Source organism: Tamandua tetradactyla, chromosome 15, assembly GCF_023851605.1.
Source record: "Tamandua tetradactyla isolate mTamTet1 chromosome 15, mTamTet1.pri, whole genome shotgun sequence".
NCBI classification, from domain to species: Eukaryota; Metazoa; Chordata; class Mammalia; order Pilosa; family Myrmecophagidae; genus Tamandua; species Tamandua tetradactyla.
The window spans coordinates 47,714,193-47,741,170 of NC_135341.1; the positions used below are offsets into that span (position 1 = coordinate 47,714,193).

Here is a 26,978-nt window from a genome sequence, read left to right on the forward strand (position 1 = left end):
AAAGCTAAATTTCTGCTAGATACTGTGACGTGATAGTACAAAATAGCAAAAAGGAAGACAGGTGGAGAAAAACTTTCCTTATTTCCTAAAACAAACATGTGCTTCTAATCTGTATTCAGAGATCAAAAAAACGTTGGCCAAACAGTCAACTCAGCAAACACCTTCTTAAAAGTAGAAAGGGAACCACAAGTTTAGAGCAGAAATGAGGATGGAGACAGGAGATACACCCATAAACCCTTTGGAAAAAGCATCCCTGGTGTTGTCATGTATACATGTAACCACTCACAGCTATACTTTCAGAACTCAGATGCTCCCTTAAACTAAACGTTCAGGAAAAATCCCAAATGAAAAGCAACACAATCCGTAATGGGTTTTAAAAGCAAAACTGTTAAAAGTTGTGAAGCAATCTCCAGGAACCTTGATCTGGAATAATACATAAATGCACATTAACTTATAGAAACTTGTTTATTTTCCGGCAACTTGTTTACGAGCCTACGCAAGAACAGCTTATGACCACTCAGTGGTTGTTCCTACCCACTCAGTGGCCTGAGCAGTGGGAGCTGCAGACCAGTCTTCAGTTGCAGGCTGAGCACTCCAGTCTTCTATAAAGAAAATAAAAAAAGCCATCAGCCCTAAAAAGTACTAGTTTCCACATCATACCCACTCCCTCCAGCAATCTGGCACATTACAAAGAACAAAGACCAAGGGCAGCCCAGTTCAAAAGCACCTAAATCCAATTTCTTTTAGCACAGCTAGTATACACAAAAGGCCACGAGGATCATCAATTCTGATGCACTTCAATGCTGATACATACCAGTAGGGAACTGCTGAATAGGCACAGAGGGCACCTGTACACCTTCAGACCAGTCTGCAACCTCAGGCTGAGTAGCAGTAAATTCAGGAGCTGGAGCAGTCCATTCGCCCTGAAATTCCTCCTTGGTCACAGCCTTTTCAGCAGCAGCTTGCTCTTCCTTTTCAATCTGGTTATTAAAAAGGTTAAGAGCTTAGTAACTGACAATTTTTACTTACAAGAAGTACACACCAAAGTTGTCTAATTTGCTTACGTGACCCCCAAACCTGTGTGGAGCTCACCTCTTCAGGATCCCTGTAGAAGTAGAGATCAGGCATGACTTCCCATGGGTGTTCACGGGAGATGGTGCCACGCATGCGCAAAACTTCCCGGGCCAGCATCCACCACATCAGACCCACTGAGTGAGCTCCCTGTAAAAGCCAGATAGATTAAAACGTTGACACCTAGACAATCGAAAGTAGGCATTTCCCCATTCACCTAACCTGCCTTCACATCTCTTAGTTTCAGAGTGTAACCATGGCAAGATTATTCTGTAAGTCAGTTCTCAACCTTGACTGGAACAATCGGGATGTTTAACAACTACTCTTTGTGAAGCCCTCAAACTAGGAACAAACTGACACTGGTAATTAAATAGATCAATCTGAACCACAGGCAACCCACCTTTTTTTTTTAGCATCTAACAGCAGGATTCATCAAGTTGGTCTGAAAACAGAAAGGCCAAGTAACACCAGAGAGGCCCATAGAACAAAAAACGTACAGAAAGACAGGAAAAAATACAGGAAACATGCTTACTGATCAATTTTTAAACATTTTAATCCCTCAAGGATCTCTTATACATTAAAGTTATATTTGTAGCAAGGATTACTATCAAACTCCACTCATTGGGCCAGAGACCCTTGTGGTGTTAGCGAAAAACTTGCCCATCATGTAGCACACTACCTACACTTGAGAGTTCATCGGCCAGCCAGTGACCTCAGCTCCAAGCTCTAACAATGTGCACTGGAAGGCCCCGCTGTTTATAGAATTTCCATTGCCATAAAATTACCTTGTTGTTGCACGGGATGGCAATGTCCACATAGCGCAGAGGAGAATCTGTGTTACACAGTGCAATGGTGGGCAGGTTAACATAGGATGCCTCTGTGAGAGGCTGGTGGTCAGCCCTGGGATCCGTCACCACCAGAAGACGTGGCTCCCGAAAGGCGGCCTGAATCTGGTTAGTGAAAGTTCCAGGGGTGAAGCGCCCGGCAATAGGAGTTGCTCCAGTGGCAGCAGCAAACTTTAGCACAGCCCGCTTGAAGAAATAAGAACATTAACTTCAGAGATGGTTTCTTAGGAAATTTCATATGCTAAGGCATCAACACCCAGTTCTACAATCTCCTGAAGTAGCCTACCTAGTGGGAATTTTCAAATTATTCTTCTTCAAACATGAAACACCCAATAGCATCCTATAGTCTATGTTTTCTATATGCCAAGAGATAAGTACTTAAAAACCATGACAACAAAACAGGGTAAGCATACCCCCTCCTGCAGGTGTTCATGGCTCATGGCTTCATCACCTCTGGAGGGACCAGAGCCAGATGCCAGTCTTGCTTGGCTGGCAAGTTCAATAAACTGAACAGAGCCTGGTATTTCATAACCACTTCAGATCTCTGGTCAAATTTAATCACAACTGCATTATATAAGAACATACCCCAGCCTTCTTTACACTCTAATGCTGTTTCATTCTCCAGAGACTATCAATTTTATTTCCTGTATCTTTCAAAAAGGTACACATGGTTCTCCTGTTAACATCCCAACCACTGACTAGATACATAATAAATTTTTGAGGGATGCATGAGTGGTCACTTTGTTCATTCAGAGATAATTAAGTTCATGGAAACTAGCCCTTTCAACCTAAAACACGAAATAAGGCGAGGCTAGTCTTACTGCATAATTTTCAATCTGTCAAAATTGGAGATATTTTTAGAATATTCAATCACCCCGTAGGAGTGCTTATAAATAAATTTTCAAGAAATTCACTAATACCTCAATAAACAAAACAAATAAGTAGGCAGAATTTTACTTCAGTCACTTTTAAAAATACAAATTTAAAGCTATTTTTAGATACATAATGGCACAAGAAAACACAAAACAGAGTTAAGAAGACACCATCCCATGTTGATGAAAGAATTGTGTTGAAAACATTAAATACTGGCCATTCTTATGGTTCAAACTAACTTATGATTTCTGCAATGTGTACTATTTTTATTATACTTTTCTACCTACCAAAATGTCTATAAGTTTTATTATAATAAAAACCAAGCACACTGTTCCACAGACCTGGCCTGTATTCCTGGAGGATATGACACTGACATCAGCGGGGTTTTCAATGGCAACAATAGCACGAGCTGCCAGCAGAAGCTTCTCCCACGTCCTCTTCAGATTTATGATGTAGATACCTAGATGTGGGTAGAAGGCTTTGTGACACGTGACCTACCTTTGCAAATGGACATTCTTCTAATAAGTTGAATGTGTGTAGCAGTGAGTACTATCAAAATCCAGTCATGGAGACAAGCTCTACTGGTGTTAGCGAAAATCCTGCCATTAATATAGCACACTTCCGACACTCAGAAGTTCACTGGCCAAGACTGGCCTCTGCCCTGAGCTTTAATAGTGTGCAGTCATGGTTCAGGAGGAAAAAAGCATCGTTTTTATTTTCCCTCTGTACTCCACTGGCCCCCCAAAGGATTCCTACAAGTTCTTAACCACTTCCTGACTTCTTGCTCTTGCCATTCTTCCCTCCCTCTGTATTATCTGTAATGACACCAGATTCAGTCTACATTCCCTACCTCAAATCTTTCAGCAGTTCTATCTCTAAGCTATAGAATTGCCTTAGTCAACTTAATACTTTCCATATTCTCTTCACAATCTATTTTCCTTCTCTTTTAAAATCCTTCCAAGCACAGTTAGGTTTACCCCACCTCTTGCCCTGCTTTTCCTGCATCAGTACCTATGAAGTAGGGGGCACTAATGAAAATAAAAGAATATTACTAAGAATTCCAACTAATGAAGCTCTTCATTATTCTCACATCTTACCTCTCCTTCATGACCCAACCCAAGTCCCATGATCTAGTAATTGTTACTGGAGCCCACAAATGCTTCCCAAAAGCCACCAGAACACTTAGTTTCAAAACTTGTTTCCATTCTGGGGATCTAGTATTACTATTTAGCAGGGAGTCCTCTGAGACAGAAATCTTAAAAGTTAACTGCTTCACCTACTACTGCCCCTCAGTTCAACAGCGTCAGAATTTCTATCTATAGCTAGAATGGCAAGAAAATTAAAGCAATGACTGACCATCACTTTTCCTTTTGTAGATGTACTGTTCCATCTGGAAGTCAAGGTTGGTGCCACCTAAATGGGTTCCTGCTGCAAGGAATTTGAGGACATCCTCCTCCTTCATCTGCAGGACATCAAGGGCTCCGGACATTGTTTAAATTTCCCTTTAAGTTACGATGGGAACCTGAAAAGAAATACTTCATCTTTTTTTTTTCATTCTAGCTAGTTAAGTGAGTGAGGTACATTTGAAATTACACTCTGATTCAAACCACCTTCATATTTGAATGCAACCAAAGAGAACACCTCCCACAGTGGCAGGCATTGAGATTAACAGTCTAGTGAACAAATGTATACCACACACACAATCGTGGCAAATCTTGCTAAGGAAAAGAGTGACAGTGACATGAAGACGGGCAGACAACACAAGTAACACTTATCGAATTCGACAGTTAAGAAAAAACTACGGATGAATAAAGCTAACAACCAGATGTGACATAAAAGCATGCTTAAGAACTGCCAAAGTTCAGCAAAAGGAGCAGAGGTATCAGCACGTACCCCAGGCAGACTATACGTGCATACTCCTCAAAACTGCCAAGAACCACAACTTAACTCCTAACCGAACAACGCAAAAGGAAAAAACAGACCATCGCAGTAGCGACTTTAAATCGACACGCCTAGGCCTCTGGATTCCCGCCGAGTCGGGGTCCGAAGCGATCGCAACGGGTACACTGGGCCTGCTTTCTCCACCCCTGGCTGCCAAGCCGGTCCGAACCCCAGCCCAGCGCGTGGGCACAAGTACGATCTCCGCCCAGTCCTGGGGCATTGTGGGAACTCGCGCGCCCGGGTATCACCACGTGCAGGCCGCGGGGCCTAAAACCAGGCGCCAGGAGCTGGAGCCAGATCCGCTAATTCCACTGGCACTCCCTACCGGTCTGCGCATCCCTCATTTGGGAAGGAAGCTCTCCCAGGTGGTTTTGGGAGAGGCCGCAGACCCCACAGGAGACTCACCGAGGACAACGCCGTATGGACCCCACTGTAGGTAGCGCGGAAAGGGGAGCGGGGCGGAAGTGACGTTCTTATATAGCCGGCTGCCAGCCAATGGCAAAGAAAGTCAAGCGGAAGAAGGGCGGAACCATTTCGAGGGCCGGGCTATTTCTTCCGGAAGAGCGTGGTCGCGCTTACTCTGGTGTCTGAGGCAGTTCGCGTTACCCGCGTCCTGGCCGGTTCTTGAAAGCTTTGGGTTTGGGGGCTTTTACGTGTCGTTGCGACGCGGTGCGATAGGTATCAGCGAGAATTTGGGTCAGAAACTAGTTTCGCATTTTGCGCCTGTGAACTTCATCCTTCGCTTCTCTAAGCTGCCGTTTCCTTATTTGTAAAGGGAAGAATTGTTGAATTCAAAGCTCCAAGGTGGCGGTGCGAGGGTAGTTCGGTGGCAGAATTCTTGCCTGCCATGTGGGAGATCCGAGTTCGATTCCCGGGCCGTGCATCTCCCCAAAATAAATAATAATGTTTGCGGGGGGGGGCGGAAACGGAAACTCCAAGGGTTCCATAAACAAAAGCTGGAGAAATTACTTTCGATTTTTTGAAGTACAGCTTAACGGTACGTAATTAAGATTTTAAATGGTCACTTAGGTAAATTTTCCTGAAAAAAAAAAAAGGACAAGACTGCAGGATGTAATGCCTGAGATTTTTCTGTGGTAGAAGAAAAAATTGCAGAATTCATCAACGGAATTTATTCCGTTCAATGCAATATTATTCAACCACTTAAAATATGTTCTAGAGTACAAGAAAGAATTGCAGAATGAAGATGACATGCAAAAATTTAAAAATTGAATAATAAAATAAATAAATAAAATTTTTGCATTAAAAGATGATTGCAAAGAAACAGCCAAATTGTTAGTAATTATACACTAGTTTTTAATCCTGGCTACACCTTACAATAACTTGGATAGGCACATACCCAACCTCAGACTAAAAAAATCTGATTTTTAAAATAGCTCTCCAGGTAATTCTAATGTGCAGCCAAGGGTGAGAACCACTGATATAGGTATAAAAGAGGGGCGAGACTGGTACTGGTTAAGTTTTTTCCTCTATCTTGTAGTATTTTCAAAATTTCCTAAGAGGGACATAGGGTGTTTTAAAATCGAAACTGCGTTTTAACAAAGAACTGCATAGAAAAAAGGAGTAAGCTTATCATTGTGGATTTAAGAAACTGCTAAAAATTTCTGGAGACATTTTGGCTCTCAAAAATAAATAAAACAAAGGCGTACATTTAAAATAGCCATCTGAAAATTGAATGGCTGGCTGGGAGTTTTGTGCCACTGCAGACTTCTCTGGTAGGGTTTCTGAAACATCTCACTTTAGCAGCCACCTTAATAACTCCTTCCCCTATGCACCATGGATTGTCATTAATACTTCCATTATACCAGGATATTGTAGTGTAATTGAGTTTAGGTGTGTTTCTCCACAAAATCATCTTTTCCCAAAAATTAACTTGGTCCTTGAGAATAATCTGGATGATGAAAATTCCAGGTGAGGTATGAGTTAAGAAAAGCCCCCAAATAAAAAATGCACCTTAGTGGTTGTAAACCACAGCAAGGAGCCCTTGGCCCAAGAGATAATTGTCAAAGGAGTCCTGCCCACCTCCCAGGCCCCTGGGAAGGCCCCTGGTCTTCTCCAAACCAACAGTTTCTCCACCATTTTTATCGGAGTCGATTTTAGAGGCTTCCTTTTGCAAACATTGGTTTTGAGGGTTGAACTGTAATTTTTTTTTAATATAAAAGTGATAGGGGAGGGCTGGCCATGGTGGCTCAGCAGGCGAGAGTGCTCGCCTGCCATGCCAGAGGAGCCAGGTTCGATTCCCAGTGCCTGCCCATGTGAAAAAAAAAAAAAAAAGTGATGGGGCTTCTTTTGGGGGCTACATTTCACATGGCATTGAATGGAAAAGAGAGAACCCCAGTTCTGATTTGAAGCTCAGAGTCCAGAGACATGAAATGGGACATAGCTAACCAGGCATCAATTTCATCTTGGACACCTTTCCCACCTGCCCTTCTACACCAGACTTCCTGCTTGCTCCCCTTTACCAACTTGTCTGGAACCAGTCCTGTTATGTTCATCACCATCTTACCCATAATTGCCTAAGCAATGTTACTGAGTTACTTTTTCCCCCTTTGCTCATTCCTTCAGTCAAAAGGTATGGTCCCTTCTCTGCCAAAGACATTCTGTCTACAACTTTTCTCTATCACTTGGCATTTTCCTCTATTAATTTCTATTATTAATTTCCTCTATTAATTAGTCTACATTGGAATCCCAGCTCTATCAAATACTGTGACTCTGAACAAATTCCTTAACCTCTCTCAGAAAATAAGAGCTGTTATTATTGCTCAATATCGTACAAGTCTGCTCTCCACCTGAAATGAGCCCCCATGCCTTGAAATTCTGGGGGATTAAAGTGAACAAAGAAAGCTCCACTGATGTGCACATTTTCTGAATCAAAGAGGTATTTTACTGGTCTATACAGAAAAACAAAAACAGATTACATACCAAATATCAGAATTTGATGGTTTAAAGATGAAATCACACACATAAAAATTACATCATATTATATATATTTAAAGAAATCACATTAACTAAAAAGGACACAATTATCCCTGAAATGAAGACAGGATGAGATTCTGGGTTGCTTCAGTGAATTTGGCCGTCAATGTTCAGAGCATCCACATGGAAGTCCAATAGTCTCACACAACTGCCAACTTGAATCCCCAGTTTCAGGAACAGCCACATCACCAGGATATTCGTGAGCAAGTTCACTAGGAAGTCAAACCTCAGTAAAGTCCAGCTGATGAGTCCTCAGAGTCAGCTGAGCCGAGTCTCTCATGCAGATGGAGAAAGCAAGGCAGAAATAAAGCCCAAAGCTACACAGAAAGAGCACAATTACAAGGAAAACTCATGCTCAGTCCAGAGTTTGTTACTCTGAACTGTGGTCTACATACAGGTTTTCTTTTTTCTTTTTTTTTTTTTTACATGGGCAGGCACCGGGAATTGAACCTGGGTCCTAGGGCATGGCAGGCAAGCATTCTTACCTGCTGAGCCACCATGGCCCACCCCATACAAGTTTTCTTTAGAATGGTATGGGATCCAAGTTGCACCCTGAAGAATGCATAGTACTGAGGAAACACACAGTAAAATGGACGTATCAGGCAGGAAGGACAGAATTAACTATGTTCACGTATCCAGAAGCATTCATTTAGCATTCATTAATCCACAAATGCTTAGTGAAGGAAGGGTGAATCATTTGGTGTGGCTAAGACCCAGGACAAACAGGCAGTGGCTTGAGGCCTGGGAATATTTTCCCTAAGGGAATTTGGGGGAGTAAAAGGATTTTTGTTAAATAGGGATGGGTTTTATAAATAGTTTTAGGGAAACTCCCAATTTGTTGAATTAAAGTAAAACATGCAAGTAAGTGGGGATGGCAAGCAGGCAGCTAGATAGGCACAGAGGGTAAGAGCCAAGCTCTGGGCACTGGATAGGAGAATTAAAAGACATACATAATTCTTTCACTATATATTTATCACATGGCTTCTCTGTGGCTTAAGACATGGACGGAACCTGGGAATACAGTGACAAAACACACAGCCTCTGCCTCATGGAGCATATGATTGAACTCAAGAGATATTAAACAACCACTGCACAATCATTTAATTACAGTAGTGCTAAATGCAATTAAACAAAAACATAGGATTTCTTAGAAGAGACAGAGCTGACCTAGCCTGAGGAGTTGGGAAAGTGCTGTTTGACTCAAACCTTGATGGACAAAAGGACTCACCTACATGGCATGGAGAAGTGTGTGACAGGCAGAAAAAACAGCTCAAAGGTCCTGAGACAGCAAACGAAAGTCTGAGAGCATCAACAGCACCAAGTACAAGCAGAGACACACAGGTAAGACTTGAAGATAGCTTACAGAGTCAAAAGGACATCAGTTAGCTGCAGAATTGATGTGGGGGGAATAAGATAAAACACAGAAGACCATCTTTTGTGTTTTAGCAGTTCCTCATTACGAGGTAAAGAAAATGAGGCTTAGCACCAGCACCAAACTGGGGATAGATGGGGTAGGATGTAATCAGCAAGGGAAACATGATTAAAACAGTACATAAATAACAGATCTGGACTTCTATGTTCTGATAACAATTCAGGGAACAACATTTCAGAAAATGCAGTGATCTTTTCTTTAAAAAAGTCAAGTTATTTACAAAAAGGACAGTTAAAAAAAAGTACAGTTAAATCTCAGAAAAATAGCATATATACAAAACAATTTGGAGAATTAACAGTTATGACAGAAATAATGCAAAATGATAACTATCAAAAAAAATGCTAGAATCCTTTACAGCTCATTACAAAATTTGTTTCAAAGCATCCTTATATTTTACATTTAAAAAAAAATTTCCTAATGTCAAAAGTATACAGATTTAGTTAAAGTGGACTCCATTACAAGTGATACTTTTATTGGTTCCTCCTGTAGATGAAATTCAGCGTGCACCACTCTGTTATTCACCTGTAAGATAAAAGCACAAGTTTTACAAAAGTATGTGATGCCCTGAGCAAAAATCCCTTTAGTAAACCCCATAGAATGTGAAGGCAGAATTCAATGACCAAGCCAGGAAAACACTGTTCTAAGGAGCATGCCCCATTAAGTGATTAGAAGGCAGTACTGTGGAGCAGAAGGAACATTGGACTAAACAATCTGCTGACTTGGGTTGGAGGCTCAACTTGCCACTGGGTAAAATCAGGCAAGATATTAAACCTCTCCAAGTCTTAATAACTCATGGTAAAATGAGAGTTGGATTATGTTATCTTTAAAGGATCCACCAGCTCTATAATTCCAGGGTTGGTTTTAAGCGCATCTGTTATCTGTTACCTTGCTAAACTCTAAGTGGCTTTAGTGCAAGAATCACATCATACATATTTTTAGACTTTTTGCCAATGTCTGTCTACTCGGTAAAGTGCATTAAAAATGAAGGGTATTGGGGAGCGGTGCAACAGTGGTTCAATGGCAAGATTTTTGCCTGCTGAGCCAGAGACCTGGGTTTGATTTCTGAAGCCTGCTCATGCCAAAAAAGAAGGATATTGGAATAGCCAAAAAAGAACAAAGCTGAAGGACTCACGCTTCCAAATACAAAGCTACAGTAATAAAAACAACGTGGAACTGAACCAAGAGTTCAGAAATCAACTCTCACATCTATGGCTAAATGATTGTTTCTTAATGGTGAAAAAATAACATATATACAAAAGGACATAAATTTCAAAGCACATCGCAGCAATTAATTGTAGAACAGATTTCAGAGTTTGGCCATACCAATTCCACAATTCCACAATTTTAGGTTTTTACTTCTAGCTACTTCAAGACACTGGAAAATAAAAGAAATATCAATATAATAATTCTACAATCATACTCAATTGTTAAACCTTATTTTCTCTCCTCCTCTTTAGAGGTACTCCAACTTTTTCATGTTGAAAGGGGCTATCGATAATATGGGATGGGGGATGGAACTAGGTGATGTTCTGGAGAGACTGGCTCTTCTGGGTTTGTAGGTTTCTAGAAATTAATCATAGTGCATGGAGTCTCTGTTGAATCTCAGATAAAGCCCTAGTTCTTTAGGGTTGGCAGAAATAGTTTTGTTTTGGCTTGGCAAACCATGATAGGTAGCAATATCTGGCTGAAGCTTGCATAACAGTGGCCTCCAGAGTAGCCTTGAGACTCTGTTTGAACTCTCTCAGCCATTGATACCTTATTTGTTACACTTCTTTTCCCTCTTTTGGTCAGGAAGGCATTGTCGATCCCACAGTGCCAGGGCCAGGCTCATCCCTGGGAGTCATATTCCATATTGCCAGAGAGACTTTCACCCCTGGGTGGTATGTCCCACGTAGGGGGGAGGATAATGATTTCACTTGCAGAGTTGGGCTTAGAGAAAGAGAGGCAATATCTGAGCAACAAAAGAGGTCCTCTGGAAGTAACTCTTAGGCATAACTATAGGTAGGCTCAGCTTCTCCACTGCATAAACAAGCTTCACAAGAGCAAGCCTCAAGATCAAGGGCTTGGTCTGCCAAATGATTTTTGAAAAGGGTGCCAAGTCTACTCAGTGGGAAAAGAATAGTCTCTTCCACCAGGGTGCTGGGAAAACTGGATATCTATATGAAAGAGAATGAAAGTGAACCAGTATGCTGCATCATATATAAATATTCATTCAAAATGGATCAGCTCCTAAAGATGAAAACCCAAACGATAAAACTCCATGGGGGAAAACATAGGAAAGCATTTTCAGAACCTTGTGTTAGGCAACTGTTTCTTATACTTCATACCAAAAATATGAACAACAGCAACAACAACAAAATAGATAAATGGGACTTCATCAAAATTAAAAATTTGTGTGTGAAGGACAGTATCAAAAAGTGAAGTGACAACCCATAGAAGAGGAAGAAAATTGTGGAAACCATATATCTGATAAGGATTTAATATCCAGAATATATAAAGAACTTCTACAATTCAACAACAAAAAGACAAACAGTCCTGGGCCAAGGTGGCTTGGCAGGCAGGGTTCTCGCGTGCCATGCCAGAGACCTGGGTTCATTTGCCTGTACTTGCCCATGCAAAAAAAAAAAAAACAGACAATCCAATTTAAAAATGTGCAAAGGATATGAAGAGACGTATCTCTAAAGAAGATAAACAAATGTCCAATAAGCACATGAAAAGATGCTCCACACCATTAGCCATTAGGAAAATGCAAATCAAAAGCACAATGAGATACCATTTCATACCCACTAAATAGCTATTATTAAAAAAGAAAAGAAAGAAAAGAAAATCGTGTATGTTGGTGAGGATGTAGAGATATAAGAACCCTAGTACACTGTTGATGGACATGCAAAATGGTATAGCTGCTGTGGAAAACAGTTTGGCAGTTCCTGAGAAAGTCCAAATAGAGAAATATCGTATGACCAGGCAATTTCACTTCTAGGTATATACATAAAAGAACTGAACGCAGAGACTCAAACAAATATTTGCACACCAATGTTCATAGTGACATTATTCACAGTTGCCAAAAGGTGTAAGTAACCCAAATGTCTATCAACACATAAATGGATAAACAAAATGTGGTAAATACATAAAATGAAATATTATTCAGCTGTAAAAAAGGAATGAAGTTCTGATACATTCTACAACATGGATGAACCTTGAAGACATCATGTTGAGTGAAATCAGCCAGACACAAAAGGACAACCATCATATGATCTCACTAACATGAGAATAAACAAATTCATAGAATCAGAAATTAGAATACAGGTCACCAGGAGTCAGGGTAAGGGTGGGGAATGGAGTTAACATTTAATTGGCACAGAGTTTCTATTTCGGATGGTGGAAAAGTTTTGGTAATGAATGGTGGTAATGGTAGCACAACATTGTGAATGTGTAATTAGCATCACTGAATCGTATATTTGAAAGCGGTTAAAATGGGAAATTATTGCCTGGATAAAAATCTAAAAGCTATAGAACTATAAAACACAAAGAGTGAAACCCTAATATAAACTATGGACCACAGTTAATATACTACTATTTCATCAATTATAACGAAGGTACCACATCAATGCAAAATGTTAGTAATAGGGAATACTGTCATAGAGGGTAGGGTAAATGGGAACTTTGTGCTTTTTGTGTGGTATTTCTGTAAGTCTACAATTGCTCTAATAATTTTTTTTTAATGAAGGATGTTCCTTAAAGATTTGAAAATGAACCTTGATCAGAAAGATAATTTTTTTGGTTGGCATCCGCTAAAATGGATTTATAATTTCAGGTTGTTTTAAATCTGTCTTATTATTACATATTCCTGAAAAGCTGACAAGAAACTATTTTCTTAAAAAGAAAAACTGAGCAATATAAGACATTGGTAATATGGTTAGAATGACAGTCAAAATAACTTACTACTTCCCTTACGAGATTTCACTCCAAATGAAGTCCAAAAGAGTTTTGAAAACTGGTATCATATGTAAAGTATTAACATTAGATCTTTTTTCTTTTTTTTAAAGAAATAAGAATAGTTAACATACCTTGGGGAAGTGAGGAGTAATTATAGCCAAGTAGTTAAGGCATGTGCCAGACTGAAAGTATTATGTAACCCAGAAAAACCATGTTTTAATCCTGATGAAATCTTGTATGAAGAGCCTTTTGTTTTAATCCTGATTCATTACTATAGGTTGGAATCTCATGATTAGATTATCTCTATGGAGATTTGACTAGCATTCCAGGTAGGTCTTGATTAGTTTACTGGAATCTTTTAAAAGAGGAAACATTTTGGAGAGAGTCAAAAACAACAGAAGCCTCAGAGCCGAAAGAGAGAGCAGATGTAGAAGTTTGGAGAACTGCTGCTTCAGAGAACTGAGACTTGGATGTTTGGAGATGCTTAGAGCCCAGCAGATATCACCATAATATGTTAGGCCAGAATGTGGAGAAAGCCAAGGGAAGCCAAGAGATGAAAACCAGCCCCAGAAAAGCAAAATGAGGAAACTCCACAGAAAAAGAGGCTGAAAGCAACAGAGCCCAGAAACAAGGGTTCAGCAGATGCCAGACGTGGCTTCCCAGCTGACAGAGGTGTTCCTGAACCATCAGCCTTTCTTGGGTGAAGGTAACCTCTTGTTGGTGCCTTAATTTGGATGCTTTCACCTCCTTAGAACTATAAACTTGTGACTTATTAAATTCCCCTTTTTAAAAGCTGTTCCAGTTCTGGTACATTGCATTCTGGCAGCTTGCAAACTAACATAGGGCACAAATTCCAGAACCACTTTACCTAGGCTGAAATCCCAGCTTTGTCTCTTACTAGTTCTGCCACTTACCAGCTCTGTAACTTACCAGCTCTGGGCTTTTGTATGCTGGTTTGAAATTGTTGTATAACCCAGAAAAGCCAAGTGCTTTAATCCTCATTCAATATTGCTGGATGGGATCCTTTTGATTAAGTTGTTTCCAAAGAGATGTGATCTACCCAATTGTGGGTGAGATTTGATTAGATGGTTTCTATGGAGATGTGTCTCTACCCATTCACAATGAGGTCGCTTACTGGAGCCCTTTATCAGGGAACCATTTTGGAAAAAGCTTGAGAGCCCACACTGCCAAAGACCTTTGGAAATGCAGAAGGAAAATACCCCTGCGGAAGCCTTATGAAATGAGAGAAAGCTAGCAGATGCCATCATGTGCCTTCCCAGTTGACAGAGGTGCCCAGAAGCGAAAGACCCCAACCAGTGATGTGCCTTCCCAGCTGACAGCGGTGTTTCAGAAGGCATCAGTCTTTCCTGAGTGAAGGTAACTCTTATTGTTGCTTTAATTTGGACATTTCATAGCCTTAGAACTATAAACTTGCAACTTAATATTTCCCTTTTTAAAAGCCTTTCTATTTCTGGTATATTGTATTCTGGCAGCTTTAACAAATTATAACAGATTTTGGTAACAGAGAAGTGAGGTGCTGCAGTTTGCAAATACCAAACATGTTAGACCAACTTTTTAAATGGATAAGGGAAAGATTCCAGAAGAGCTGTGAGGACATGGGACAGAAATGCTAGAATGAGCTGAGACTCAGCATCAAGGGATTGAGAAAACTTCTTGACCAAAAGAGGGAAGAGTGAAATGAGACAAAGTGTCAATGGCTGAGAGATTCCAAACAGAGTCGAGAGGTTATCCTGGAGGTTATTCTTACGCATTAAGTAGCTATCACCTTGTTATTCAAGATGTAATGGAGAGGCTGGAGGGAACTGCCTGAAAATGTAGAGATGTGTTCCAGTAGCCATGTTTCTTAAAGATGATTGTATAATGATATAGCTTTCACAATGTGACTGTGTGATTGTGAAAACCTTGTGTCTGATGCTCCTTTTATCTGCCTTGTCAACAGACAAGTAGAATATATAGAATAAAAATAAATAATAGGGGGAACAAATTTTAAAATAAATTTAGTTTGAAATGCTAGTGATCAATGAAAGGGGTATGGTATGTATAATTTTTTTTTCTGTTTTCATTTTCTTTCTTTTTCTGAATAGATGCAAATGTTCCAAGAAATGATCATGATGATGAATATGCAACTATGAGATGATATTGTGAATTACTGATTATATACATAGAACGGAATGATCAAAATAGGAATGTTTGCACTTGTTTGGTGTTTTTTGTTTAAAAAAATTAAATTAAATTAAATTAAAAATTAAAAAAAAAAAGTTGTGAGGAGCTTGATAGAGAAAGCCTAGAATGCTTTGAAGAGACTGTTGGTAGAAAGGTAGACTCTAAAAATAGTTCTGATAAGGCTTTAGACAGAAATGACGAACATGTCATTGCAAAATGGAAGGAAGGCATTCTTTTTGGATGGAAGGCATAATTTGAGAGTGATGAACTTAGATATTCAGCAGAAGAAATTTCCAAACTAAATGCGGAAAATGCAGTCTGGCTGCTCCTTGAAGCTTACAGTAAAATACAAGAGGAAAGAGGTAAGTATTCAGAAGTTGACACATGTCAACCTGGCAAAGTGAAGGTACCCAGTTGTCTGTTCAAGTAAGCACTGACTTCTCTGTCCTCTGTAGAATTAAGTCATCAAATCATGAGCACACTGGCTGTATTCACAGCTGATTACATCTGTAGTTGGCTAAGGGGAGTGTCCTCTGCAATGAGTGACACTTAATCTAATCACACGAAGGCTTTTACAGAGAATTCAGAGGAGAGAATCCCTCTTTCCACTACAGCCAGCCAGCCTCTCCTGGGAAGTCTCTTGAGGGCTCTCACTGGAGCTGCCAGATCACAGCCTGCCCTACAGATTTTGGACTCTTGCATCCCCATGGGTGCATGAGACACTTCTACAGATACTTCCTATTGGTTCTCTTTCTCTAGAGGACCCTGACTAATACACTTAGTTTCCAACTATCTATAATAGCAGATGTGAATCTCAGTACTTACCTGAGGGTGGTTAGAAAGAGTAAATGAATTAATATCTGTAAAGTGCAGAGACCCATATCTGGCACAGAATGAACCATGTAATAAATGTTAGAACTGCTGTTACTGGAGTCATTTAAAACTTTTTCTAATTAGCTCTCTCAAGAACAAAATTCCCAGATCAAGAAGGAAATCACTCTTCCATCCCAATATGATTAACCAATATAATAAGGACACTCTCCAATAGTTCATGTATAATCTGCTGTAATTCTTGGCTACTCTTTCATTCAGTGAACATTTAGTGTGGGCCACAAGCTGGAGAGACAGGGATAAATATGAACCACTGCTGGTCTTCAAAGCTGAGTCAGCAAAGCTCACACAAAGGGGAAGATTTTAGAGCAAGCAGGAATTTTAGAGTTCATCTAATATCCTACTTATATTACCAATGAATAGCAAGTGTCACTATCAGTTTTCTTTTCTTTTTTTTCTTAAACTTAAAAAAAAAATTTCAAAATTACAGAACAATTCCAAAAGTAAAACAAAACCTAACATCCTCCCTATCCCAACCCCACCAGATACTAAATCACCAGTGTTAACATTTTGCCATACCTGGTCTTCATTCCCTCCCCTCTTCTTCCTTTCCTTCCTATCTTCCTATTTATCTATCTTCTCAACATTTGGGAACAGATTGTATAAATCATATTCCTTAAACATAAAAGGTAATTTATTTTCTTAAAATACCTTTAAGAAAAAGGGTATTCTCTTATGTAACCACCTTAAATGTAGCTATCAAGTTCAAGAAATTAAACATTAATATAAAGTTTATATAGTCTATTTTCCAATTGTTTCATATGTCCCAATAATGAACTAGTAAGCCTTTTCTCCTCTATTATTAGATTCAGTCCAGGATCATGTATTGCATTTAATTGTCATTGCCTCTTTAGCTCTTTAGACACTATTTTTTTTTTGTTACTGCCAATTGTGGAAATATATACAATATATATAACATAAACTTCCCCATCTCAACCATTCAACGACTCCCAAGCATACCATCCAGTGGGATTAATCTCATTCATAATGTTGCACTACTCCCACCACCATCCATTATCAGAACCTTTTCATGATCACTGTTAGTTTTCCTCAGCATCTGGCTGAACCATGTTTTCTGAACAATCCTGCCATGGTCATTTAAACAACTCATCACAAACCCATTGCTTTCATGAGACTTTTTAGTATCTCTCAGATTTTCATGGATAAAGTAAATCTCGTAAAATGGATTGGCTTTAGAATGAATGGAGCACATGTTCACTTGGAATTTACTTACTTTGGTGAAAAAGTCAGCAATATGCCACTTTTTGCCATACTGTTTAAAGACTTCAGTCATTGCTTCAATCATCACAGAACCAGTGCGGGGGTGCCGTAAAGCAACATGATCTACAAAAGAAGAACAAAAAAATTTTGACCATTTTACTCCTCGCAGTTAACTTGTTAACTTTACCTATGGCTAAAACTCAGAAAATAGCTTTGATCATGAATTTTTTCAACGCTCTTGAAATAGCAGAAGGGTGTTTGAGAGCACAAGACACAAAAGCACAAAGAGAGGAGGTACCTGAGCCCCACCTTCCATGTGCCAGGTGGTGGCAGCTGGACACCTCTGTGACCAACATCACAAAGACACCTCAAGAGGGTATTCTTCATACATGCATGTTTTATTTTAATGAAAAATTAGAAAGAAAAGTATGACAACCCCCCATCTCCTCAACTCCCATATTCAATAGTTACTATTATCTCGCTGAATTTGCTTCATTTATCTTTTTCCCAATTTTTAAAATTTTTATTGCTGGGCTTTGCTATAGCATTTTAAGCAAGCTCCTGACATGCCATTTTACCTCTAAATACATATACATGGACTATACTTTGGGGTCCTCAAAAGTTATAACAATTGAAATTTTTTTTAGATTAAAAAACATGAAAAATGTCTGCATAATGTGGAGATTTGATTAGAATATCAGAATTGCACCCTCTCATAGAAGTCTGGGCTGGAACCAGAAAAAAAACGAGAGGACATCTTTGTGATGTCAGAATAGGCAAAAGTTTCTTAGAACAAAAAACACCGCAAGCCTAAAAGAAAAAAATGATAAACTGGATTTTATCAAAATTAAAAACTTTTACTTTTAAAAGACATTAAGAAAATGAAAAGCAAGTCCCAGATAGGGAGAAAATATTTCTAACACATATCCAACAAAGGATTTTTTCTAGTTTGCTAGGCTGTCAAAAGCAGATACCATAAAATGTTGGCTTTAACTATGGAAATTCAGTAGTTTACAAGCTTATAAATCCACACCCACAGGAATGAATTTACTTTAAGAATATATTTTTCTGGGGTACATACAGCTTCAAACCATCGCAGACTTGTATTCAGAGCACATAAAGAACTCATACAACTCAATAATAAGAAAACAAATAACCCAATAAAAAAAAAAAAGCAAAAGATATGAACACTTAGTAAGAAAAGGTAAATGAATGCCTGTTAAACACAAGAAAAGATATTTGACCTTATTAGTCTTCTGGGAAATGCAAATTAAAACCATAATGCAATACAGCTACACATCCATTTAGATTGAATAAAGTTTTTAAAAGTTATTATACCAAGTGTTGGCAAGGTCTGGAACTCTTTCACTCACTATTAGTGGGAATGTAAATGAGTAACCACTTTGGAAAAGAATTTGGCAGCTCTTAAACAGTTAAACATGCACTTCTGATACAAACCAATCATTCTGCTCTTTGGTATTTACCTGAGGAAAACAAAAATATATGTCCAAAGACTTCCATATGAATGTTCATTGCTTTATTTAGAAATAGCCCAAAATGTGAAACAATCCAAATGTCCAACAAGTGAATGGACAAACAAAATGTGCTATATCCATATAATGGGATACTACTCAGCAATTCAAAGAATGAATTGTTGACGCAAAAAAACAACATAGCCAAATCTCAAAACCATTATGCAGAATGGAAAAAAAGCCATATTTTATATCATATGGTATAATTCCATTTATATAAAATTCTAGAAAATACAATCTAATTTATAGGAACAGATAGGAAATCTGTGGTTGCCTGGAGTTGGGGATGGAGGCAGGATGGATTACAACATGAGAAAACCTTTCAGAGTGATGGAGATATTTGCTTATCTTGATTATGGTGATGGTGTCATTAGTATATATTGATATCTAATCAAATTGTATACTTTAAATATGTACAGCTTACTGTACTTCGATTATACCTCAATAAAGCATAAAAGATGAAATATCTGGTATGGAAACTATAGCAGTTTCAGTATTAACTCTTATAATAAATTTAGGTTGGAACCACCACAGCATAAACCTCAACAGTAGTCAAAAAATCTATTTAGTCACCTGAAACCAAAAGAAAAAAATGTATAGAATGGGATATTATAGAAAATATTAAAGTATATGAAAGGTATTAAGGGCAAGTATTGTTCCATGTAACTAATGTTTGTTACATATATATTTATACTTTAATATAATTCTATGTGACAGATCCTAATGTATTATGCACTTCATCAATTCTAAGATGCATTTATTTCACTTTAGCATCTCTAAAATCTGGATTGCCTTATAATTTCTTGTGTGTCAGATTCATTGGTAGCTTCTGTTCTTGAACCCAAATGATGTATCTAACGATCAGTGCATTAGACTCATTAAAATTTGATAAAATAGTTGTTTCTTATTGCGGGTTATGGAAAATAACATCTGAAAGCCTCTGACCTAATAGTATGTTATCTTTCTGAAGAGCCATTTACTGCCTCTGAAAATACTCAATGATGCTATGTCCATGGCCCTAAATACATATTTTCGACCAGAAGGATGATCTGATGAGTGAAATTGAGAACTTTAAATTCTGACTAAAATCTAGCAAGTGCTCATAGATTTACCACACAAGCACAAATAAAAGATTGCCAGGTTGGAATCTCCCCATCCCTTCTAATTCAAAATCATTTAGATCACTCTGGCCATGGAATATGGGCAATAACCACTCAAAGCTAATATAAATAGTCAATAAACCAATGAGACCATGTTATACTTCATAGTTGTCAGGGCAATGGATTATGAATAAACTTCTCTTGCCTACAGATGATATGGTTCTGTCACCAACTAAGTGTGACAAACTCAAGGACTCACTGAGGTCAGGTAGTTGGAATAAAATTGTAAAGTAAGCTAGATGTCAGAAATTTGAATTTTTGTGTGACATCCCCCAATTCTTAAAATCAAGTAACTAAACTTTAAATAACAAAGCACACAAATACAAGAATCATCAGTGTCCCAGAAGCAGAGTAAAGGGCTATGAAGATTAGTTGATGATATAAAGGGGGAAAACTTCCCAACCCTTATAAAGGACATAAATGCAAATCAAAGCCCAACAAACTGCAAATAGAATAAATCCAAATAGGTCTTCCTAAAGACACATACTAATCAATCTGTCAAATGCTGAAGAGAAGCAAAACATTCTGAAAGCAGCAAGAGAAAAAGAATCTGCTAAATACAAAGGAAACCACATAAGACTGAGTTTAGACTACTCAACTGGCACTATGGAGGCAAGAAGGCAATGGTATGATATACTTAAGATCCTGAAAGAGAAAGACTTCCAGCCAAGAATTCCATACCCAGCCAAACTGTCCTTCAAAACTGACAGAGAGATTAAAATTTTCACAGACAAATGTTGAAAGAATTTGTCAACAAGAAACCAGTCTTACAAGAAATACTAAATGTAAAGATATCATAAGAGACAAAGAAGGACACTACATATTAATAAAAGGAATGATTCACCAAAAAGAAATCATCATAAATGTTTTTTAACCCAATTAAGGAGCTCCAAAGTACATAAGGCAAACATTAAAAAAACTGAATGGGAGGGGTGGTGGTGCAAGGGCTGTTCAATGGTAGAATTCTTTCAACGATGTGGTAGACCCTGGTTCGATTCCCGGCCCGTGCACCCCCCAAAGAAAAAAACAAGCAAACAAACAAACAAACAAAAAACCAAACAAACAAAAAATTCAGCAAATGGTGCTGCAATAAGGGGGATATTCACATGAAAAAAGAATGAAACATGACCCTGTCATACAGTATACAAAAAAAAAAAAAAAAAAAACTGAAGGGAATTATAGATGCTTCAACAACAATAGTGGGAGACTTCAATACATCACTCTCCACTATAGATAAAATAAGACAGAGGACCAACAAGGAAATAGAGAACTTAGATCTAATAGACATATATAGATTGTCACACCCCAAAACACCAGGACATACCAGGACATTTAGTGTTCATGGAACATTCTCCAGGATAGATTATATACCGGGACACAAAAAGGTCTTTATAAATTTAATAAGATTGAAATTACCCAAAGTGCTTTCTATGACCACAACAGAATAAAGCTAGAAATTAATAATCACCAAAGAACCAGAATGTTCACAAATATATGGAGATTAAACAACACATTCTTAAATAATTGGTGGGTAAAAGAAGAAATTGCTAGAGAAATCGGTACATGTCTGGAAATGAATGATAAGGATAATACAATGTATCAGAACTTATGGGATGCAGCAAAGGCAGTGCTGACAGGGAAATTTTTGCCCTAAATGCTTATATTAAAAAAAAAAAAAGAACAACAACAAAAATGAAGGAGTTAACTGCTCACCTGGAGAACGTAGAGAAAGAACAGCAAACTAACCCCAAAGCAAACAGAAGAAAAAATAAAGATCAAAGCAGAATTAAATAAATGGAAGAACAAAAGAACAACAGAAAGAATCAATAAAATCAAAAGTTGGTTATTTGAGAAAAATCAGTAAAATTGATAGACCCTTAGCAAGGCTGACAAAGAAAATGAGTGCGTGGTAGCTAATTATTGGGGTTATAAATAACACTGCCATATTGAAGGTGCATAGGAGTGAAAGGATATGCATAGTGTCATGAATCCCATAGATTACCTAAGACACCTAAGATTCAGAGCTGGAGCTCTGTAGCTCTGAAAGTCAGTATTGTTACATACAATACCAGTTAAAGTGACTGAAAAAGAGATCAGGCGTCAATTGGAAATAAAGATGATGCCAATCTGGTTGGGACTAAGGTAAATCAGAATACAGGGCAAAAGATGATAGCATATGTACTCTAGAGCTTCACCTACTACATGAAACCAAAGGCAGAGAGGTTTATTGTTCTAGAACCTAAATTTTCTGTAATATACAATCTAAACCAACCTGTCTAGATAGCTCATTTAAACAACCCAAACACATGGAGACCAAAACGGGAATAAAGCTTTGTAATTTTGTATAACTTAATGTAACACTTGGAGACATCCCAGAGTATGATAGTGGAATGATAATTTAAAAGTATTGGCAGAGTCCCTTGAGGAGCTGGAGAAAAAATATGGAACTGTTAAACTTTTCCATCTGGAAAACCCCTGGTGCTCTCTCAAACACTAGGGACTACTAAGGAAATAGACCAGACCCTTGATTTTGAGGTTTGCCCTTATGAAGCTTATTTCTGTAGTGGAGAAGCTAAGACTACCTGTAATAAAACCTAACAGTTGCTTCTGGGAACCCTCTTTAGTTGCTCAGATGTGGACTTTCTCTCTTTAAGACCAGCTTTGCAAGGAAAATCACTACCTTCCCCTATCCAACTAAAGGGGATATAATATCCTAGGGTGAAAGTCTCCCAGACAAATGTGGGACATGATTCCCTAGGATGAACCTGGCCCTGGCACCATGAAATCAATAACACCTTCCTGACCAAAAAGGGGAAAAGTTGAGAGGCTATTCTTATGCAAAAATCACCTTGATATTGCTAATTGCCATGGCTTGCTAAACCCCAACCGATAACATCATGCCTATTAACCCTAAAGAATACCTATGGCTCTAACTGAGACTCTATGAACGTTTTATGCACTAAGTTTACTTTCCTGAAACCCGTTACCTCCAGTGGATTCCCAGGCTAGATAAGTCCTGAAACCCAGAAGGGCCAGCCTCTCCAAGTATATTAACTAATTCCATCCTTCCATCCTATATTATCAACACCCCCTTTCAACATGAAAAAGTTAGAAAGGGCATAGTCCAAAGTTCCTTATAGAGTGGGAGAAGGATCAAAGGAGAAGGAGGAGTTACAACAGAAGAGAGGATTTAACAATGAATATAACTGTTGAATCACTATATTGATTGTTTCTTTTAGCCTCCACGGTTTTGGAGTAGCTAGAAAGAAAAACCTGAAACTGTGGAACGGGTAAGCCATATCAAACCATGAAAAATCTGTAGTGTAGTTGCTTGTTGGAATGTACTCTGAAAATTATTGCTGTTCATTTTTTTTTATGTATATATTTTTCACAATAAAAAATGTTTAAGAAAATGCGAGGGATATAGTGAAAGTTGCATTTAAAAGGGGAATTTATAGCCTTAATAATGCTTGTTTTTTAAAATGGTAGAAAAAATTTGAGCCAAGTACCCAACAAAAGAAGATGGGTAAAGAAGAGTAGAATAAACATATAAAAAAGGAGAAAGAAAGAAATGAGAAAAGCACAAAATTGAAGGCAAGCAGAAACTAGAGAGATCTAACAAAGCTAAAAGTTGATTCTTAAATAAGCCGCCGCAAAATTGATCAAAAATAAAAGCCAGAAATAACTGTAATAAACTAAATATTAGAAATAAAGAAGGCATGATAATGACAGAACAGAAATTTCACACAATTAAAGATACTATGAACTTAATGCCAAGAAACCTGAAAATAAATTTTTTTTTCCCTCATTTGAGAAGTCAGTTTTCCAAGCACCATTCACTGAATGGGCCATCCTTTCACCATTGATCAGTAATGGGTCCTTTGTCACACAACTAATTTATATATTTGGTTTTACTTCTAAGTTCTCCATTCTATTCTACTGGCCTATCTGTGTATACCTAGGCCAATACACAGTTTTTATAATTGTGGTATAGTAAGTATTAATCTCTTATAAGGCAAATTCCCTTAAATACCTTAATAGCTCATTTTCTCACCTTCAAATCTTTACTCAAAAATCACCTTCTTGGTGGGGACTTATCTATACATTCTTTTTTAAAAAAACTAATCTCTACTCTGATTCCTCAAAATTCTGTTTCCCTTATTCATGTGTTATTTTTCTCCACAGCACTTGTCTCCATCTAACATATTTTATATAAATACATACATATGCATACACATAACATATATGCATATACATGCATACACAGTGTAGGTCAACTTTCCATTAAAGAGTAACCATCACAAAGAGTGCTCAAAGGCCAATGAATTTTCATAGAATGAATACACTCATGAACCATGTAATCAGCACCCTGATCAAGAAGCAGAAAGGTATAGCACTCCAGAAGCCCCCTTCTTGTCATTATCAGAACCACCACATTCTGGCCCCATAGATGGGCAGCATCTTGAGGATTTTTACATCTATATTCATTAAAGAGATTGGTCTGTAGTTTTCTTTTCTCATAGTATCTTTGTCTGGCTTTGCTATTAGGATGATGTTGGCTTCATAGAATGAGTTAGGTAGCTTTTCCTCCTCTTCAATTTTTTTGAAGAGTTTGAGCAGGATTGGTACTAATTCCTTTTTGAATGCTTGGTAGAATTCACATGTGAAGACTTCTGGTCGTAGACTTTTCTTTTGGGGGAACTTCTTGATGAATGATTGAATCTCTTAATTTATGATTGGTTTGTTGAGATCATCTATTTCTTCTAGAGTTGATGTTGGTTGTTTATGCTTTTCTAGGATGGTGTCCATTTCATCTACATTGTCTAGTTTATTAGGTTATAGTTGCTCATACTATCCTCTCATTACCTCCTTCATTTCCCCCTCCTCTGCTGATGATTTTATCTGTATCCTCGCTCTTTTTTTTTGGTCCACCTAGCTAAGGGTCCATTAATTTTATTAATTTCCTCAAAAAAAAAAAAAAACTTCAGTTTTATTAATTTTCTCTATTGTTTACATATTCTCTATTTCAATTATTTCTGCTTTAATGTTCATTATCTCTTTCCTTCTGTTTGCTCTGGGTTTAGTTTGCTATTCTTTCTCTATTTCTTCAAAGTAAACAGTTAATTTCTTGATTTTTGCTCTTTCTTCTTTTTTAATGCAAGCATTTAGGGCAATAAATTTCCCTTTCAGCACCACCTCTGTTGTATTCCAAAAGTTTTGATACATTGTGTTTTCATTTTCATTTGCCTCAAGATATTTACAGATTTCTCTTGTAATTTATTTATTTACCCACTGGTTGTTTAAGAGTGTGTTGTTACTTTTTTTTCTTTTTATCTTTACTAACAGTCTTCATTTTTACACTCTTTTTCATACCTTTCTCCTGTCTTTTCCTATCTGCCTGTAGTACTCCTTTTAGTATTTCTTGTAGAGCCATTCTCTTAGTCAAAACTTTCTCAGTGACTGTCTGTCTGAAAATATTTTCAACTCCCTACGTTTTTGAAGGAGAGTTTTGCTGGGCTCAGAATTCTTGGTTGGTAGTTTTTCTCTTACAGAATCTTAAATATATCATACCATTGCCTTCTTGCCTCCATGGTTTCTGCTGAGAAACTACATATAGTCTTATCGAGCGTCCTTGTATGTGATACATTGCTTTTCTCTTGCTGCTTTCACTATTCTCTTTGATTTTAAAAAATTCAAATTCTACTTTATTGATATATCTCATATATTCACATACCATGTAATCATCCAAAGTGTACAATCACAGTATCATCATATAGCTGTGCATTCATCATCACAAGCAACTTTTTGGTGAAAAATAACATATATACAAAACAGAAAAAACTTTCAGAGCACACCACAACAATTAGATTTCAGAGTTTGGTATGGGTTATGACTTCAGAATTTTAGGCTTTTAATACTGATTGCTGTAGTTTGCTAGCTGTCAAAATGCAATATATCAGAAATGGAAAGGCGTTTAATAAGAAGGGGAATTTATAAATTGCAAATTTATAGTTCTAAGGCTGTGAAATTGTCCAAATTAAACTAGTTTATAAGAAATGTCCACATTAAGACACCAACAAGAGGTTACTTTCACTAAAAAAGGCCGATGAAGTTCAGAGTTTCTCACTCAACTGGAAAGGTACACAGCAAATAAGGAGATGTCTGCTAGCTTTCTCTCCAGGCTTCTTATTTCATGAAGCCAAAGGTCTCTGGCCACATGGGCTCCTGTGGTTCTTGTTGCTCTGTCCAGTGGCACTCTCCAAAATGCTTCCTCTTTTAAAAGATTCCAGTAAGCTAATCAAGACCCACATGAAATGGGTAGAGTCACATCTCACTCTAATGAACAGTTAACACCCTCAATTGGGTAAACCACATCTCTCTGAAGATAACCTAATCAAGCTTTCAAACCACAGCACTGAATAGGGATTAAAAGCTGCCTCAATATGATGGGATAAAGATTAATCATGGCTTTTTGAGGGTGAATAATCTTTCAAACCAGCACACTGTTTTAAGACACTAGAGAATAAAAGAAATATCAATATGACTCAACAATCATACTCTTTTGTTAAATCCTACTGTGCTGGTTTGAAAGGATTTATGTACCCTAGAAAAGCCACGTTTTTAATCATAATCCCATTTGTAAAGGCAATCATTTCTTCAATCCCTATTTAGTTCTGTATGCTGGAAACTTTAATTGCATTATCTCCATGGAGATGTGACTCAATCAAGTGTGGGTATTAAACTTGATTAGGTGGAGATGAGTCTCTACCCATTCCAGGAGGGTCTTGATTAGTTTACTGAAATCCTTTAAAAAAAGTGTTTTGGAGAAAGATGGAGAATGCTGCAGAACCACAAAGCAGAAAGCACGTTTTCAGAACAAGAAAGCCACAGCAGAGCA

General features: G+C 37.9%; 2 protein-coding genes and 2 non-coding genes across 5 annotated transcripts in view; all 4 read right to left on the reverse strand.

Moving 5' to 3' along the window:
- Nucleotides 1–367: 367 nt before the first annotated feature.
- Nucleotides 368–5,237, reverse strand: RPSA (ribosomal protein SA). Of its 2 annotated transcripts, none has more exons than XM_077129742.1 (7): nt 5,136–5,237; nt 4,146–4,311; nt 3,131–3,249; nt 1,857–2,102; nt 1,093–1,221; nt 815–980; nt 368–602 (listed from the first exon to the last, which is right to left on the reverse strand). In XM_077129742.1, exons 2-7 carry the CDS (start codon nt 4,276–4,278, stop codon nt 508–510), a joined length of 888 nt encoding a protein of 295 aa, XP_076985857.1. In that variant the 5' UTR covers nt 4,279–4,311; nt 5,136–5,237; the 3' UTR covers nt 368–507. The 2 variants fall into 2 exon arrangements, with proteins under 2 accessions (XP_076985857.1, XP_076985858.1); XM_077129743.1 differs by lacking the exon at nt 5,136–5,237 and adding an exon at nt 4,772–4,914.
- Nucleotides 1,659–1,812, reverse strand: LOC143658157 (small nucleolar RNA SNORA62/SNORA6 family). The gene has a single exon (XR_013163167.1). It is a non-coding gene; the product is annotated as a small nucleolar RNA SNORA62/SNORA6 family (small nucleolar RNA).
- Nucleotides 3,322–3,472, reverse strand: LOC143658158 (small nucleolar RNA SNORA62/SNORA6 family). Its single transcript, XR_013163168.1, has one exon. It is a non-coding gene; the product is annotated as a small nucleolar RNA SNORA62/SNORA6 family (small nucleolar RNA).
- Nucleotides 5,238–7,585: 2,348 nt separating the features above from the next.
- Nucleotides 7,586–26,978, reverse strand: part of LOC143657397 (caspase-14-like) — a 38,934-nt gene continuing 19,541 nt past the window's right edge. Inside the window, exons 6-7 of the mRNA XM_077129741.1 lie at nt 17,402–17,511; nt 7,586–9,678 (exon numbers count right to left, since the gene is read on the reverse strand). Of these exons, the coding sequence (XP_076985856.1) occupies nt 9,577–9,678; nt 17,402–17,511 (212 nt within the window). The 3' untranslated portion in view covers nt 7,586–9,576. The remainder of the gene's footprint in view (nt 9,679–17,401; nt 17,512–26,978) is intronic.

What these genes read in the sequence shown, in the direction of transcription:
- RPSA (XM_077129742.1), bottom strand. Translation starts at nt 4,278, where the DNA reads ATGTCCGGAGCCCTTGATGTCCTGCAGATGAAGGAGGAGGATGTCCTC. An exon ending in CCTCCAGGAATACAGGCCAG is followed by an intron (nt 2,103 to 3,130) that starts GTCTGTGGAACA and finishes TATTTCTTCAAG; the next exon opens with CGGGCTGTGCTAAAGTTTGC. An exon ending in TCTACAGGGATCCTGAAGAG is followed by an intron (nt 981 to 1,092) that starts GTGAGCTCCACA and finishes TTTAATAACCAG; the next exon opens with ATTGAAAAGGAAGAGCAAGC.